General features: G+C 44.9%; 1 protein-coding gene across 2 annotated transcripts; it reads right to left on the bottom strand.

The window, feature by feature from the left end:
- Positions 1–44: 44 nt before the first annotated feature.
- Positions 45–12,026, bottom strand: NUP85 (nucleoporin 85). Of its 2 annotated transcripts, XM_042832951.1 has the most exons (18): positions 11,993–12,026; positions 11,570–11,892; positions 10,970–11,040; positions 10,467–10,510; positions 9,969–10,038; positions 8,612–8,733; positions 8,131–8,265; positions 7,433–7,555; positions 7,045–7,176; positions 6,557–6,663; positions 6,228–6,311; positions 5,575–5,640; positions 4,977–5,128; positions 4,769–4,886; positions 3,631–3,731; positions 2,485–2,636; positions 803–889; positions 45–230 (listed from the first exon to the last, which is right to left on the bottom strand). In XM_042832951.1, the coding sequence occupies exons 1-18, from the start codon at positions 12,023–12,025 to the stop codon at positions 120–122; spliced, it is 2,031 nt and encodes a 676-aa protein (XP_042688885.1). In that variant the 5' UTR covers position 12,026; the 3' UTR covers positions 45–119. The 2 variants fall into 2 exon arrangements, with proteins under 2 accessions (XP_042688885.1, XP_042688886.1); XM_042832952.1 differs by lacking the exons at positions 45–230; positions 803–889; positions 2,485–2,636 and adding an exon at positions 2,643–2,811.
- Positions 12,027–17,232: the final 5,206 nt, after the last annotated feature.

The following is a 17,232-nucleotide window of genomic DNA, read 5'->3' as shown; positions in this document are numbered from 1 at the left end:
AAAGTTCTTTTTTATGAAAGACAAGATCACATCACCAAACAATATGCAAAACAAGACCTTTATTCTTAGAAAACCAGTCATGTTTATGTACAATAAGCCACACAGAGTAAAATCACACATTACTGTCTACAAGATCCTTCTAATGTGCCTTCTTTGACAATGACTCGTGCAAGATTTCGCGCAAGAGCAAGTCTCAGCATTTCCACTTTCATGGTCTCAACATCATCATCCTAAAAGCAGAGTTTGGGTTAGATCAGTGCATGCAATAACGAGCTGTTTCTCCTGGGTTTTGAAAATCAAAAATGCAGGTCATTAAGAGTGAGAATACATGTTTACCTGTCATTGGGATCTCCACAGAATGGGTAAAAGCCACATTTCTTAATTTTTAAATTGTCTAAAGACAGAACTACCAAACCTTTTCTCTTTCTGCCAGACTTCTGCATGTGTAGCAAAAGTCTCCCTGTTTTGTGCCTAGAACATCTACTAGCCTGAGCTGTTAGATGACAGCATCTCAGCTTTCCATTGCCCGTGTAATTTCCAATTATTTAGAAATTTGGAAAAAACCCTGTAGTCCAATCCAAATCAACAGAACACTCAGGAATGGAAGTACTGCACTATTTTTGTGTATGCTTAATTATCTTCTGCTGATGCCTCAGTTTGCTGGCTATTAATGAAGTGCCAGCCTCAGGAACTCAGGCTCTTCCTTGTTTCTGTCCCCGCCTACAAACAAGTTTAGTGCTTTCCTTGACTATCCCACAACCCCATTGATTCATTATCCATTTGTCCTCAACATGGGAGGTACCTGAAACTTCTGCCTATCCAGCTTCCCTGCTGTTAGATCTTCCAGGCATCGCATTAATTCGTTAGTCTGCTCTGCTGAAAATATGACCTGTGGAAATTAAAGTATTTTCATTAAAATAACTGCGATGAAGGACATCGTGCAGTCTAAGAACACTCAATTGAGATGAAAGAGAATGCATTCATACGCCCACAAATTGATTCTGACCTTTCATTCACAGGATCATAGGACAATTCATGGTAGAAAGGGTCAGAATTATGGCCTGTAGCAGAAATGCTATATCACAACATGAAGCAGTGATGGAGCACCTGGTAGGAAGCAGGGCCAACCCAGGGGAGCTCAGCTGCATGCAATATTGCTGAGTGATAAAGCGGTGGAGCCAGGATCCAGCCCTCATTTAAGGGCTGGCAGAGGAAGTGAGAGTATCTCTCTGGAGATCCCTATGTACCTGAGGCCTTTTGAAGGTAAGTAAATTCTTTCCTTTGTTTCTGTGTCCACAGCTGCTGCGTTTGAGAAAGTCTTTACTTATTACTCTGCAATCATTGCTGTGCTTTCCATCATGTTACAGGGCCTATCCTGTTTAATATCTTTATTGACTGGATGAGGGGATTGAGTGCACATTCAGTAAGTCTGCAGCTAACACCAAGGTGGAAGGAAGTGTCAATCTGCCTGAGGGTACAAAGTCCTACAGCAGGACCTGGACAGGCTGATTGCTAGGCTGAGGCCAGTGGGATGAAGGTTCAACAAGATCTTGTGCTGAGTCCTGCGCTTTGGCCGTAACAACCCCAGGCAATGCTATAGGCTCAGTGTAGAGCAGCTGGAAGACCACACAGAGGAAACAGACCTGGGGGTATTGGTCAATACTCAGCTGTACGTGAAGAGCAGCAGAGAGAACAGGGATGGTCAGTCTGGTGAAGGGGGGTGGGGACCTTCTCACTCTCCACACCTACTTGAAAGGAGGTTGTGGTGAGGTGTGGGTCAGCCTCTTGCCACAGCTAAGAGTGGTAGGGCAAGAGGAAATGGTCTTAAGTTGTGCCAGTGGAGGTTCGGGTTGGATATTAGAAAAAACTTCTCCAGAAGAGTGGTCCAGTACTGGGACCAGCTGACAAGAAGGTGGTGGAGTCACCGTCCCTGCAGGCATTCAAGAAACATGTAGATGTGGTGCTAAGGAACACTGGTAGTAGGTAGACAGTTGAAATAGATTCTCTTAGAATTGTTATGGTTGGAAAAGACCTCTAAGTGACTCTGGAGAAGGTCTATAACCTCTTGTGCAAAGGATGAGCTATGAGGTCAGAGTGCATGCCTCTGCTTTATCCAGTCACAGGTCTCTAGTAAATAAACTTTCATTTTCTTGATGAATCATAAAGCAAAAATGTGGCTGAGCAGAAGAAAGCATGCTAAAATAAAGTACCAGAAAGAATTGGACAGCTTTGTACTTAAACCATTAGCAAGTTTATTCTATTATCCCACTGCTGCTTTCTAAAAGCAGTGATTATCTTATTCGAAGTTATTTGTCATCCCCCTGCCCTCAATAAGACAGTAGGAATACTGTGCAATTCTTGAACTGCTATGAACAGTCCTAGCCTGGGGACATCAAGTGTGGAGCACGACTGCTTTGAGATAACTTCTCAGGAATAAAAGAAAGGATGTGGAGTGTCTTTGTTGTGCTCGACCAGCATCCTCACCTCTTTCTGCTCCAGCAGGGGAAGGGCATCTGTCAGGAGGGTCATCCAGAAGGAGCAAGGGGCAATGTGAGCAGTCATCAGCATCAAAAGCAGCCTGGCAGCTTCAGAGAACCGCTTCTCCCCATACAGACGGTGGAATTCACGGTACTTGCCTACGTGTGGGTGTTGGAAGGGTAAAAGGTATTTGTCAGAACAGTGCAAGCTGGGATTGATGAATGCTAAGAAGTCGGTTTGCTCTCATGAAGCAGTAGATAAGAGACTTCCCCTAGACTCAGCTGCTTTGGAATGGGAATGTTGTGCACGAAGGAAAGTTAAAATACAGGTTGTCTGGGGGGAAAAAAAACAAGAAAAAACTGTTAAAAACTGTCAGTGTTTTTGCTAAGAGTTACTGTTTGAATCAGCCTGTTACTGAACTGATGCTGCCCGGTGCTGAGTGTTTGCAGGGGGAGCAACACGAGTGGCTGAGAGACTGGCAGCATCTGTTTAGAGGGGGAAAAAAAAAAACAAAACAAAAAAACAAACAGGAGTGGAGGAAGAATGCTCCAGCCCCAAATTGCTAGAGTTCAGAAAGCGTTTAGACAATCCTCTCAGACATATAGTCTTGATTTTTGAGTGGCTCTGTGTGGAGCTAGGAGTTGGACTCAGTGACCCTTATTGGGTTCCTTCCAACTCAGGTTTTTTTTGTTTTTTTTTGTTTTTTTCTGATACCTCAGGAGATTGAGAGGTGTGAAAGGCTTTGCTGCTTAAATGGAAAATGAGATCTTTGTTGGTGCAGAATATTCTGCTTTTGCTAAGAATTAGTTGGATCAATAATACCTAGAATAATAATTGGCTGAGAACAAATGTATTTTATTCTATGACTGACTTATATCTGTTTAACTGCAAAAATACAGGAAGTAACGATTCCCATTCCAATCCAACTTTGATTAACATTTGAGCTCGAGATAGAGATGTGTGAGAGTTCTTCAGTAAAAAAGCACACCTGATGTTCCTGAAACTTCTAAAGGAAAACCAAGTAGGAATCTTTCTTGCTTTTAAAGAATTGTACATAATGCAGAAATGGAGATTCAATTGCCAGAAGATAAACTGTGTAGAGGTAGCTGTGTTATAAAGAACAGAACACCCTGAAAATTAGGCCCTTCTCACCGAGAAATGTCAGCCGGTCACTGAGCAGCATGGATGGTCCCAAATTATCTATGAGGTCTAAGTCAGAAAAGCATCCCCTTTCGCAGTAGTCCTTAAGGAATCTGTGGAGAAAGTAAATGCAGCAAAGACTTAGAGGGGAGGCTGTTTTTCATGTTTCTTTTGTATCTACTCATCCCTTCACAGGAAAGCTTAATATACAACTGAATTTCATCTTAATTAACTATGACTGAGAACTTCAGAAGACATAAAAACATTTTCTGGGAGTGGTTAATGAGTCAGCGTAGTGAGCATTTTACTGACACTTCATTTTTCTTCTAGATTTTGTAGTAGTTGAGATCTGTTTCTTAAAAAGAATAAGGAAAGGAAGGAATGCAGAAAGCTGAGGCTGGTAGCAACATAAATAACTTTTGCAGATCGTAACAAAGCTCTCTTTTTTTGCTGTCTAAAAACACCAAATAAATAAAAGAAATTAAAAAGGCAAGTAATAGAAACAATTCTAAAAGCTTTTCATCTCTTTTATCACAACCTTCATCATGCTGCTTTTTTCAGCATTTGCTTCCTGCAGTGCTTTTCTTTCAACTTCTGTTGAAAGAAATATGACTGTTCCCCACTCCCTCTAAGAACAAATTGAGGGGGGAAGCCAGCAGTTTCTTTTACACTGCTGAAGATGTAGTATCACCTAGCCATCTATCCAGAGCATAATTATGGAACTACAACTATACCAAGAGATTGCTATCTGTCTGATTTCAGTTAAGAAAAAAAAAATGTCCATGACATGGGCTGCTAGAGATTCAAAAGCACAAAAAGAATTGCAAGTGAAGCCCCAACCCTTTGTCTAGGTCTAAGCTAAGTGTTAGCAGCATTTTCAATTCTATTACTGGACTATTTGGTAAAGCAAATCTGTTTAATCTGTCGATCTCCTGAAGTTCAGTGGTGTAGGAAAAAAAAAACAGCTAGGCTATTGCAGATGACAGAAACCCAAGGATGTCATTTTCTAGCCCAGAAGCAGACCCCTTGTCTGAGAGAAAGATAACACCACTCTGCCTGCAGTGGGACCTTTCTGGGATGGCTGCTTTATTCCTGTTCCTACCAGCCCACTACAATGATGGCCACCTGAGAGCTTCTGACATAGACTCACCGATCTGATATTAGCGTAGCAAAAGCTGCATCCTTGGCTCTGATGCTCCAAGACAGGGCAGAGCCCAAGCGATTATTTCGCAGAGCCTTCATGGCCATGATTTTACAGATGCTTCGGACTTTGGAGAAAACACAGGAGAAAAGAGAAAATCAATTTCAGTAGTTTCACTTGCGTCACTATAAAACAGTGAAATTTAAGAATCGGTCACCTTGTTCGTGCATCTGTCTCTGCTCGCAGATTCTCAGCACTTTGAGGGCCTTCTGTTCTGTGTTAAGAGGTATCCGCTCAATATGAAGTTCCAAATAGACCCTGCCATATTCTGGACAGTGGTCAAAGTAATCCACCCCCAGCTGCCACAGACTGGAGGATAGGGGGGAGGGGGAAGAAAAAGTCAAGCATTTCAAGTCTTGTACATCTTAAATAAACACAACAGGAAAGAACAAGCAGAATTTGAGTCTGCATTAATAATACTTAATCCTGGTTAACACACTATTTGGATGTTTTTTACATCCAAATGGTTTTTACTTTCTACTATCAGCTGCCTAGTACACAACTTTGGAATTCCTGCATGTCAAAAATGCAGTACACCAAAAGCGTCACAGAGGCAGCAGCCATTCCATCCTGGTTAATACACCTGATAGGTTTTACCTGATTGCTGAAATTCTAACAGTGGCTTAAGTTTCGCCTTTTCATTTTATTATTATGTAAGATTTTTTTTTTTTTTTTTTTTTTTTTTTTTTTTTGCTGTCCTGATGCTAAGTGTAGCCTATGGAGAGAGGGGAAAAAAAAAAAAAGAAGATTGCTACCTGTGATGGGAGAAGAGTCCTGAGGCATACTCTAGTAAAAGAAATTCACGCATGTTTGAACCAAAACTGGGAAGGAATGAAGAAAGAAAAGAAATAGGCATTACTATTTGCACCTTATCAGAAAAGCCTCCTGTCTCAATTTCAGAAGCACCTGCAGTATGTTTTCTCAAGGGTTATCTTAACAAACTTCATATATCAAGCCTAAGCTTGCAGGGCAGCTTTATCCTTGGGGGGATACCTACATCTTTACAGCATTTAGCAAATGTAACTTACAGTAATGACTGCTTTAAGAAACTGAAACAGCAGGAGAATGCAAATAGCAGAATTGCTCATAATGAAGTTTGTTGAAGACTTATGTGTGGAAACTCTTTTTAGATGAGTTTCTCACTATCACAAACATTTGAGCTGCTGATAATATTTCAGCTAAAAATACACTTAAACCAAACCACAAACCCTAATGCTGCTGAAGTCCTGTTGAATAGCATGTCTCATCAGGACAGCAACTGCTTCTGAAGAATGTCCGGGCTGACGGAGCGCTTTTATTTTCCATCTTCTATAAATACCTAAGGTGCTCTTTTTCACCAAAACTGACGTGCTATTTCAGTAATTCTTACTTCTGAGTGACTGAATAATCAGTGCAAATAAATACTTACTAGAGATTGTGAGATTGCAGGAGTTTACAGTGATCCAGAAGGTCAGTCAGATGAGCCACAAACCACCAGTTGCTCAGAGCAACGCTGTATTTGAAACAAGCAAAACAAAAACAATGCTTAGCCAATCGCTGCCAAGGAATGTGTGAGGTTTTGCACATACAAAAGCTGTATTACAGCACAGTGTCTGGTTGCAGTGTCCCACGAATGGAATACTTTTACTTGCTACTCGCTTTGCATAGCATTTGCAGCCTGTACCCATATCCTCTACCCCAAATGCTATTGGAAGCAACACGGTAAATCCAGAGAAACGAAAACTTCAAGAACTCAACCTGCACTCCTTGATCACTTGGTGAAGCTCAAATTCAAAGGCTGCCATTAAAATTATGTCTAGAGGTTCAGGGCTGCTTTCTTCACCCAGGAACATGTCCATACTAGACTGGAATAAGATTACAAGACATGATTAAAAAACAAATGCAAGAGGGTAGAAGGAAAACTATTTGTTTTGATGCAATAGCCTCATTTAGATTATTTTATGGGAGAGTGTATCACAGAAACTGAACGCAGCCAAGAAGCAATGTTTTAGCATTAGGAAATTGGGAAGACAATTTGAGGACCAAAACTGGTAACACTAGACACTAAAGAGACTTTGTCTTCAACCATTAGTTTTTCTGTATCAGTCTCCCAGTCCATTTAAAAATGCTAGGAAAAGTCTTGTATGTAGTTTCTATAAAACATCAACCTTCCCAAAGCTTTCTGAAAGTACCATAATCTTTCTGTGCATTAAAATGGAGGATATAAAAATGATTATATTTCTTGCCTGTGCATAGAACCTCAGTTCCATTGGCTTCACAGTTGGATGCGAATACAGGAGTCGAGTAACCAGAAAGTGGTACCAAGTAGTCATGAGTTCCTTTTTTTCTAGTATGGCATTCTCATCTCCCAGCAGGATCTAAGAGGAAGGAAAGCAAAGGAGTAGTTCTGCAAATTCAGCAACGTTCACAGCTGCATCTTAACTTTTTAAAGGTACTATTATTATTTTGCAAAGTTTACAATTTAATTAAGAGCCTAGAACAGGAAAGCAATCTGCACAGGTGATCTAATGAACAGATGATTTAACATATTACAGGTACTTATCACTACATGTAGCTTCTGAAGTACACAACAATCCAATACTTGTCCACTTTCCTTTCTTAAACAAAACACACCTTGCAGATGGATTCCATGTGAGAATTGGAAGCAAAGGTTCCATCCTGTAGATAACGTTGGCATTCTTCATGCCAGTGCTGCCATTTCAGCTCCATCTCAGTCAGCGTTTGGGTGTTACCAAGCTGCATGGAGTAAGAGGCATGAAGTAAAAAGAAATACCAAGTCACAGCAGGTATTTGGTCTGAACTTGCACTCATTCATGCTAAAAAGACAAGGAGGTTATTGTCATTTTTTCCCTTGTTCTCCAGTTGCATTTGAAATGTCTTAATTTGTGTATCTAAATAAAGGAAAAGGATTCCAAGACAACCAAAGATGCAGCTGCAATTTTTCCTCCACAAGATCACCGCAACAGAGGAAAACCTGCAGGTAAGGTCTTCAAAGACTTCTCTGTAAGTTCTCAACAGGAACTGTTTCAGATAACCCAGCAATGTACCTTGCTACAAAAACATCACTTCTGACTATGCTGGTTTATCACTGAACAGATTTTCGGCTGTATTCTTGGATTTCTTGGGTCACTGGGACAAGTATTTTTACAAGGATTAAGACAGATGTTTTAATGGTCAACAGCCTGTGATGTTAAAGGAGCCACAGCAGAGATGAAACAGACTAATTCTGTTATTGCTCTTATCTCCTTTCTTAATAGAACTAAGGAAAAAAAAATCAGTGCAGAAAAAAAAAAAGAGTGCTTTGTACATACACTGGGCACAGGCATCTTCTTCATCAAATCATCCAGGATTTTGTACATGTTCATTGATGTGGGATTTGCAATGGCTTCCTTGGAGAGCAAGTGGCGTGCTTCATCCATTCGGCCTTGCAGCACAAAGATATCCACCTGCAGAAAGCACATCTGTGAGCATCAAGCTGTGCAAAGCTACCAAAGACCCAGGGAGAATATCAGGGGAATCTTCAAGAAAATTAAGTAGAGTTACAAGATTTCAACTTTAGCTCCTGCTTATTTGAATATACAACTCTATGAATCATGAAATTGAAAGGCTCAAGTTAGAACAAGGGGCAGGATGATCCTGACAGTGTTTCATCTCAAAACTGTACAGACAGAAGCAGCATGTCAAGTATCAGTTTCTGAGATGTACTACAGTGCTGAGAAGGGAAGAGGAATGCAAGATGCATAGGGCACAACTTTCTCTTCATCTAAAAGCTGTACTGGGGGCTGCACTCACCACGTTCCAGAAGAGCTTGTGTTTTGATGGATTGTCACTGCTCAGAACTTCACGGACCATGTTGTCTACATCACAGATGTGAAGTTGAACCCAGTCAAGGAGACGAAGCAGGAGAGGACCGGCTTTACACAGAGAAGGTGTCGTTAGTTCCAAATCTGTTTGTCCCCAGACTGTTCATTTATATGCTTCTAACCTTACCAGTCTGACAATCGTTGGATGAGATTTACTAAGCAGATTTCCATCTGCCATGTTCAAACTAGAAAGGCACAGAGTTCCCTAAATAGCCAAGCTGCAGGAGCGCCAGGCTCCCTGTGACAAGTTTTAGACAAGGCAGAAGTACAGACCAGAAGAAAACCTAAACAAGTTACTTGAAGATTCATATCATAAGTCTTGAAATGCCAAAAGATCCACAAAACGTCTTTGTTTAATTTACTATTCTAATGCTATAATGTGATGGAAAGTACAGTAATAGCAGGGTGGCAATGTCTTTGGCTGCAGCAAATGAGGACAAGCCCAAATGCAGCTGACATGGACACAGAAATGGAGGAAAAAAAGCTGCTTACCTTTGGAAGGCCTCAGGTAGGCAGAGATCTCCAGAGAGATCCCCTTGCCTCCACTGCCAGCCCTTAAGTGAGGGCTGGGAAGGGATGGATCCTGGCTCCATCCCTTCTGGTCATTCAGTGCATTGCATGCAACCTGAACTCCCCTGGGTTGGCCCTGCCTTCCCATCAGGGGCTCCATCACTGCTTCAAGCCATGATTAGCATTTCTGCTACAACCATCATCTCATTATTAACTAAATATGAGGATGAAATCTGGTGGTAGGTACTTCGCTTTTTCTTTGGATTAAATAATCTATAATTTATGAATCCCTGGTTTGAATTATGAGTATATTTGTTCGCGTAATCTGATTTCCTAAGAAAACAATACTGAATCACTCATAAACAAACTCACTTATGAAATGTGATCCTGTTGTTAAAGGAAGTACATCAAGATGTGTAAATGTTAGTTGGTATCTACTGATTTAATGGTTAAGAATGTGCTTATGCTTTAAAGTCAAATAAATTGAGAACAAGTTTTTCTTATCTCTCTTCATTACATTTCTGTGGGAAATAAATAAGCCAGTGTAAACTGTAGCATACTGCATAAGGGGGGAAAAAGAATGCATCTTGACATAATTTAATACAAAAAAATGCAATTTACAGAGGCTGAAGAGGTATTAGAACTTAGTGCTGTTTGTCATACTCCATACAATATGTATTAAAATCTAGCACAGTGGCTGCTATCTGCATTTTAAACAATTAATTATGCAAACAAGACCACTTTCAGTCTTAACATCAGAATTATTTGCTGCTCACCTGGAGCTGCTTCAACAAACAGAATCTCACACAGATTCCAGATCAGCTCCATAGCAGAGAGAATAGAAACCTGAAAAAAAGCAGAGCTGCATTTCAGGGTAATTGTTCCCATTATTTTTTTTTTAACTGCACAGCTGAATTTGCTGTCCATAACAACCAGTCTTTATAGATAAACGTCATACTGATATTTCAGAGACACAAATTGAAAGATAGAAACGGGCCATAACTTCTCTACGCATATTTAGTTTACAAAATATCAACACTGTTTGTGTACTGAAATGCAACAGTAATCACTCCTCAGGGAAATAGGAAACAGTACAAAAAGTGTTATTTTAAGCCTGTTTACTCTCCAGAGAGCTACAAAGAGCACAGAAAGAACAAAAGGCTAATTAAGCGACATCAGCACAGTTTATACAATGAAACTACAGCTACAGCGTTGGTCTTCATGGCTTTACCAACCAGTATTCACGCAACTACACGGGTGTGACTGCAGATTACCTGAATGCTGTACTGGCTGTGCAGGGCAGAGTCCCGGGTTGAAACTGAGTGAAAAATAAGCCAAGTCAAAAAGTAGCATATTTACCTTATTTCAGAGTACTTTGTGAGCTCATAACTGCAATCCCTGACCACTCGGTACAGACCCAAATGTGTACGCAACTGATAAAGCTAAGCTAACCTTTCATACCTCTTTATAAATCTGGTAAATTTACAGGACAAGGATGTTAAAACAGAGTGAGATCTCTCACTTTTTCAGGAAAGCTGTTAATTTTGACTCATTTTTCCACAAAACCACAACCCATGACGTGAAAAGACTGCAAATCTTCCAAAAATCAGTTACCAGATGATGAACCAACCTGAAAATCTCAGTGATGGAAATGGAATCTTGTTAATTACTGAAGTTTATACGTGCCATTTTTCAGTAGCTGTAACAACTTCCAAATGAAATCTTATTTTTCTAATCACAAATAGCATCTCCTGTTATTGCAGTACAACACACTTACTTGCAGCCTGGTGCATGTCCTCCATGCAGGCTCTTATGACCGAGCGGTAGTTTTTGCTCACTTGGACTAATCTGCCAAACAAAAAGGGATAATTTACAGAGAGCTACTGGGATTAGTCCCCTTTCTGTGCATCTGTGGATGCTTCCAGCACGGGGTAAGCCTGATGGGTGGCTGTGCTGGTCCCGGGTATGCAGGGTCCCAGGCACTGCTCAGGGCCTGAAAGGAGGTTGTAGTGAGGTGAGGCTTCGCCACTTCTCCCGGGTAGTAGAGACAGGACCAGGGGTGATGGCCGTAAGATGTGGTGGGGAGGCTCGGGTTGGATATTAGCAAAGATTTCTTTCCAGAAGGAGCGGTGAGGGGTTGGCACAGGCTGCCCAGCGAGGTGCGGGGTCGTCCTGGAGGCAGAAATGTGGCACCGAGGGCCGTGGCGGTGGGATGGGGTTTGGCCCCTTCATGTCTTCTCCCCCCTTAGCCATTCCACGATCACCCCGGAACTGCGGTTGGAACCGCACATCCGCCCGGTTCTCGGCGCTCTGGGCCCTTTCGGGCAACGCTGTTTGCCTACAAGACGCCCAGCGCCGCGGCCCCGGCCCCACTCACTGCGCGTTCCTCGCCCTCGCGGCTCGCTCCTCCTCGCAGCGCTGCAGCCCGACGAAGATGCCGTGGGATTCGTTGAAGAGCTTCCGCAGCGTCTCCATGTAGATGTCCTGATCCCTGCGGACCACGAACACACACGCGGCGCCCGCCGCTCCGTCCCCACCGCCCGCAGCGCCGCACCCCGCTGGCCCCGGCCCTGCGCTGCCTCCCGGAGCCTCGCGGCGCTCCCTGCCTCTGCAGCCGAAGAGCGTCTCGCACAGCAGCATCTCGGCGGGGCCCCACGCGAAGCACAGCCGCGTCCGGGCCGGGTCGGCGCCCGGCACCACCTGCGGGAAGGGAGCGGGGGGCGGGGGGAGAGAAGGCGAGGTGAGGGGACGGGCGACCCGGTACGGTCCGTCGGAACGGCCCCGCGGCCCCGGCCCTGACCGTCAGCGGTGGCTCCCCGTCCGGCTCCTCCATAGCCGCGCCGCTCTCCCGCCCGAGCCGAGGCCCCGCGCAGCTGCCCGCCCCGCTGCCTGCTGCCACCCGGGGAGCTGCGCGGCGTTTCCCCTCGGCCGGCGGCCGTCCCCCTCCGTCCGCCTCCGTCCTTCCCCACCTCGGCACCGCCGAGGCTCCGCGACTTTGGGGCAGGCGCGGCCGCTCGCCCCGGAAACAGCGCCGGCACCGAAAGGCCCCGGCGGGGCGGGCCGCTGCAATCCCGGAGCGGGGCGGTGGGGAGGCAGCGGGAGCGGGGCGGAGCCGTGCCCGGAGCCGAGCCGCGGTCGCTCTCTAGCGATGGGTCTCTCTTTACGCATTCGAGGCCCTCGCAGGTAGATGAGCCTCCAGAAGACATCATGTGCAGCTGCGGCTCTCGGGCCGGTCGAACTCCGTGCTTTGTGCCTTGCTGGGCGCCTGCAGGCTCGAGGGCATCTCTTACTGCAGGGTTACGTTGAGCACGGCGGGCCGGCAGCAGTGCAGAAAGGCGCTGTCCGCACGCTGCCCCTTCGTGCTGTCCTTCCTGCCTGCAGGCACCTCGCTTTGCTCCTCGTTCCTGTAGGTGTGCTCGATAAGAAAAATGACTGCGCTGTCCTGCTGAATTCTTACCAGGAAAAAGTCAGTCCCCCTGTCACTGACGGATAGCTGGGCCCATTGGGCGCTTTCTGGAGCAGAATCCTGCATTCACAGAATGGCTCAGCTTGCAAGGGGCCTCAAGGAACATCCGATTCCAAACCCCGTGCTGTGGGCAGGGTTAATTTTTCAGTATTGGTTATGTCATTTGCTGACCTCATAAGAAGAATGCTGCAACACTTTGCTGCTAAATTGCCTCTTTGTTGGCTACCGCATCCATCATTTTCTATACAGATAACACTAGTGCTTTTCTCTGCTAAGAGTGTGGCTTTTTCACTGTCCTGCTGAGAACAGGAAGTGGTGTCTGTTAGAGGCAGGAGGAATGGCTTCTGCAGGGTGGAAGAATTTGAAATCTTCAGAAACCTGCCTTAGGAACTAATCTAAGAGAGCTCATCCTTTGTGGTGGCAGGGGATTTGGAGAGTCATGATCCTGGAGGTCCCTTCCAACCCTGGCCATTCTGTGATTCTGTGATTTGTGGCAGGCAAGAGTCCCATGTTTGGGGATGTGGATACAATTGAATCTCTTCCACAGAGTCACATTCTTCCACTGTCATAGAAGATGGTGCTGCCTTATGGTTACGACTCTGGAGGATATTGATGCTGAGTTCTAGATCTGAAATATCCTTCAGACATAAAATTGCTCTAGATGTAAACCAAAACAGGATCTTTGAAAACCCAGCAGTAAGAGCTCTGCTTCTGCTTGGAAGGTTGGCTGGAGGGCTGCATGTATTGGAAGGGAGATGTGCCTGCACTCCTTCTCAAAAAAGGCTCTTGTGCCTGTCCAGTCTGTAATTGTTGAATTGGCAACCGGAGTGTCAGCATGGAAGCACATATTGTTCAAAATGACTTCAGAGTTCAGGCTCTTGGTTCAGCCACCAAAGGCAAAGGCCAAGAAGGAATGCTACTGTTCTCTGAGGATAGAGGAAAGCAGCAGAACTTTAAGGTCTAATGAGGAAGGGAATAAAAAGTTACAAAATAGAAGGTTTGAAAGTAATTTTGTAGCTTGGGAAAAGCAAGAGAGATAAGCATCATGAAAGGGGAGGCATGGGACAGGCAGTCCCCCAGACAATATTTTTCTGCTCCCAGTGCTGCACTAATATTAATGAAGAGCAAAATCTGAATAAGCCACTCACCCCTTCAGAGTTTAGGCTGAGAAGGTGGCAATTAGGCTGATTTGTTTAGCAATAGGGATCCAGTATATTAGTTTAAGGGCCAATATATGAGTTCAGCAAAAGGAATCAATGAGTGCCAATTCTAAAAATTTCAACTTTGGTGCGTGAACAGCTTTGTTTTCTCTTAATTCTGCTTCACGAGAAGCACTGGAGTCACAACAGACTAATTGTCTTTGCATTTCATCAGGTGCAAGGGTGTTTTCCACAGATTTTCACATATATTATTTTGGAAATTGCTCATTATGGCCTAACGAGCAATTGAATTTTGCCAGATTAGGGAAAAACAGCTAAAGGTCAGCCATAAGTCTCTGTCGTGAAGCTAATGGTGGAAAAATGGGGATAAAGTGGGCATACAACTAAATGCAACTGCACATGCACAGAGGAACATTAACATGTATTAATGAGTTACTGGAAAAGAATGAAATGTATGTCTTAACTGTTTGAATGTAGAACCTCGACTCTGAAAGCGCGCTGGCTTGTGAAGTCACCCGGAACGTATCGTGAGGAATAAAGGAATGCTGCTTTCAACACCGCACTGTAGTCAGAGCGTTTTCTGCCTGGATTTCGAGTGACAATTTGGATTACAAAGGCAGCCTTAGCTGTACTCTCTTGCTTACAGCTCTAGTAACTATTGTCTCACCATTTTTGCACTGAGCTAATTGTAAAGCCAAAAAGTTTTGAATGGTCTGGAGTTGCTCTTGTAGGCTTGTGCTTACTAATCCATACTGGCACACACTCACCTGCAGCCGTCTTATTGTAAAAATCTTAATCTCTTGAAGTCTTGGTGTGAAAAGGAACATAGGCTGAACGCCCGTGTTCCCTGCCCTCTTCAGAAAAGTGGAGAACTAAGCATAAGTGCTCTGCAAGATCGAGATAAGTCAGATTTCTTCTATATAAAATTACCGTACAATAAAACAAGGCACAGAAATATTTGAGAAACATGGGATTTTTTTCCCCTGAGATGGAATTTCTATGGAATTTTAACTGTGGAGCTTCCCCATTCACATCTCTTCAACTCTATTCGTAAAAGGAGCTCAGAGAGAAATAAAGCTTTGCCTTTGCCCCACTTTGCTGCAGCCTGGACTCTGCAGGACTGGGTCTTTTGTAGTTCCCAGTGTGGCATCTCTCCCACCGCTTGCTCTGAGTGCTGTTGTGTAGCCAGTTATCTTTACATTCTTTAGCACTGTTTATTGCTAGCTCAACTGGATCTCCTGTGAGTTTCCTCTCGTTCTGTAAGAAGAAAAGCCATATAAGAACAGGGGGTGTAGAAACATCTGTGATTAGGGAATCTGTAATTGGTGGAAAGACCAGTGGTGCTACAGCTTAAACATTTTTCATCTTTTTTGAGCAGATACAACTTCTGCAGCGGTAGAGAAATCCCATACGTTTTCATTAAATCCAGCTTATTTTCATGTCTCCTTTTAAGCAGATTTGTTCTATTTGTGAGGCAGGCCTTAATATATGTTCCAGTTAGTTACATTCTGGCATTCAGCTTTTTCATGGTGCTCTCAGCCTTGACCAGTTTCATCTCATGTCCCCAAAGCCACTCCCAAAGAAATCCTCCTCCTGGTCTGCAACACACTGATCTTAAAAGAGGGAGTGGAAAGCAATGGCAAAAGCAAAGGCCATCAACCAACTTCAGTCTTGTGACACAGTAGTCACTTCTCTGTGATGCTGCATTTCTTTAAACAGAATTTAGCATCCTTGTCTTTTGTTCTGCATTGTACCCATATGGTTTGAGTCTTGCTCAAAAAAGCAGTCTACAGTGTCTGAGGTATAAGAATAGAGTGGGTTTTAAGATGCTCAATTTTCTTGTTCTCACACCTGGTCCTGCTTCTTAGCTTTGGAGAGAAAGATAAGAAGTAGGTAGCAGTTTAAATGTGTTGCTCATTGCTCTTCAAGGTTGAAACAGGAGGTGAAGCGGGATGGTAGCATGCTGCCCAACTATTTGAGGGGGATTTCTCCAGACATAGGAGCTTTGTGCCTTCCAGTAGCTTAAATAAATACAACAGCAATACCACAACAAGCAGGATCGACTGACAGGAACAGTAATGATGGTAAATCAAGGGAAGTGACACAGGTAGAAGGGCAAAGTTGTTCTGAGTACGTTACAACTTAAAACAGCATTCTGGTTGTCACCTGGGGTCAGATCTTCCAGCACCTTTGGTATTTTCCAGAATTGAATTACAGACTCCAGAGAAAGAGTGAAATACCAAAAAGTTCAATGCAACTGTAGCTGAGACTTATGCTTTCAGTGTACAGAAGCAGAGAGAACACCTTGCAACTTGTGGGGCGCTGCCCCCCCATTTATGGGAGCTTTGCAGCTGTGCCACCATGGCTACCATCTCAGGTAGGAATGCAGCCATGTTACTTTCCTAACTGTGGACTCGGGTGAACGTTCGGCTTCCAGCTCCTAGCGGGTATTACTTTTCCATTTCCAGGCAACTGCAGTAAAACAAAACACCTCCTGAGTGTCTGCCCTCCAAAGGGAGGCAACCAGGCTGCGCCAACAGGCAGAGAGGCAGAGCTGAACCTGCAGGGAAAACAGTCCAGAGTCTTTGCTCAGTAAGGTCATTTTCTGTTCAGCTGGTATTTCACTACTTCAGCTGCTTATTCTGGACAAATCCCATCCCTGTGGAACGATGCAGGCCTGGATTTTCTGCAGGAACAGCCCGGCCAAGCCGCACCGCAGGCCTCCATGAGGGCCGTTTGGGGTCTATTCCACACAGGCCATGGAAAAACTGTTGACGCAATGGCGGCAGACGTTACGTTGGTACCAAAAGGCGGAGGAGCGTCAGAGATGCAGTGCTGTGCAATGCCTGAGGTACCACGCCACTGGGGTGAACGTGGTAAAACACATGAGAAGAGACACAATTATTCTTTGAAATGCCGCTTCACATTCTCGGACATTTGAAGAAGGTAATAACGAAACCTTGACCGCAGTTGTTTTACCTATGACAAACGCTTCCCCTTTTGCATTGGGAGCGCAGGCCTCGCGGGTCAGAGCCCACCACAGCCCGCAGCAAACTCCTTCCTCAGGAAAGGCCGGAGCTGGCTGCCGCCCACCCCGGGCCAACAACGCCCGCACCCGGGCCGGCCCCAAGCATCCGGCGCTACAGCCGGGACGGAAGAGGTGACAAGAGGCAGGTGGGAAGGGGTCACCGGAGGGGAGGCCGGGGAGCCGGGCGGGGTCGCCGCCGAGGAGCCGCGAGGGGCGCGGGGAGCCGCCCGGCAGGGAGGGGGGATGGGCGGCGCGGCCCGGCGGCCATTTTGAGGAGGACAATACCCGCCGCACGGCACGGCCCGCTGCGCCCGGCGGGCGGGCGGGGCGCGCGCGGGCAGCCGGCGGGGAGCGCGCACGCTCCGCCTCCCGCCGCCGCGTTATGT

Source organism: Centrocercus urophasianus, unplaced genomic scaffold (assembly GCF_019232065.1).
Source record: "Centrocercus urophasianus isolate 14NV4802_14NV808 unplaced genomic scaffold, USGS_Curo_1.0 seq_40, whole genome shotgun sequence".
In the NCBI taxonomy this organism is placed as follows: domain Eukaryota; kingdom Metazoa; phylum Chordata; class Aves; order Galliformes; family Phasianidae; genus Centrocercus; species Centrocercus urophasianus.
Note: the sequence above shows the minus strand (reverse complement) of the source record. Positions and strands in the feature narration are given on the sequence as shown.

What these genes read in the sequence shown, in the direction of transcription:
- NUP85 (XM_042832951.1), bottom strand. Translation starts at nt 12,025, where the DNA reads ATGGAGGAGCCGGACGGGGAGCCACCGCTGACG. An exon ending in GGACATGCACCAGGCTGCAA is followed by an intron (nt 10,511 to 10,969) that starts GTAAGTGTGTTG and finishes TTTTTCACTCAG; the next exon opens with TTTCAACCCGGGACTCTGCC. An exon ending in ACAGCCAGTACAGCATTCAG is followed by an intron (nt 10,039 to 10,466) that starts GTAATCTGCAGT and finishes GCTTTTTTTCAG; the next exon opens with GTTTCTATTCTCTCTGCTAT.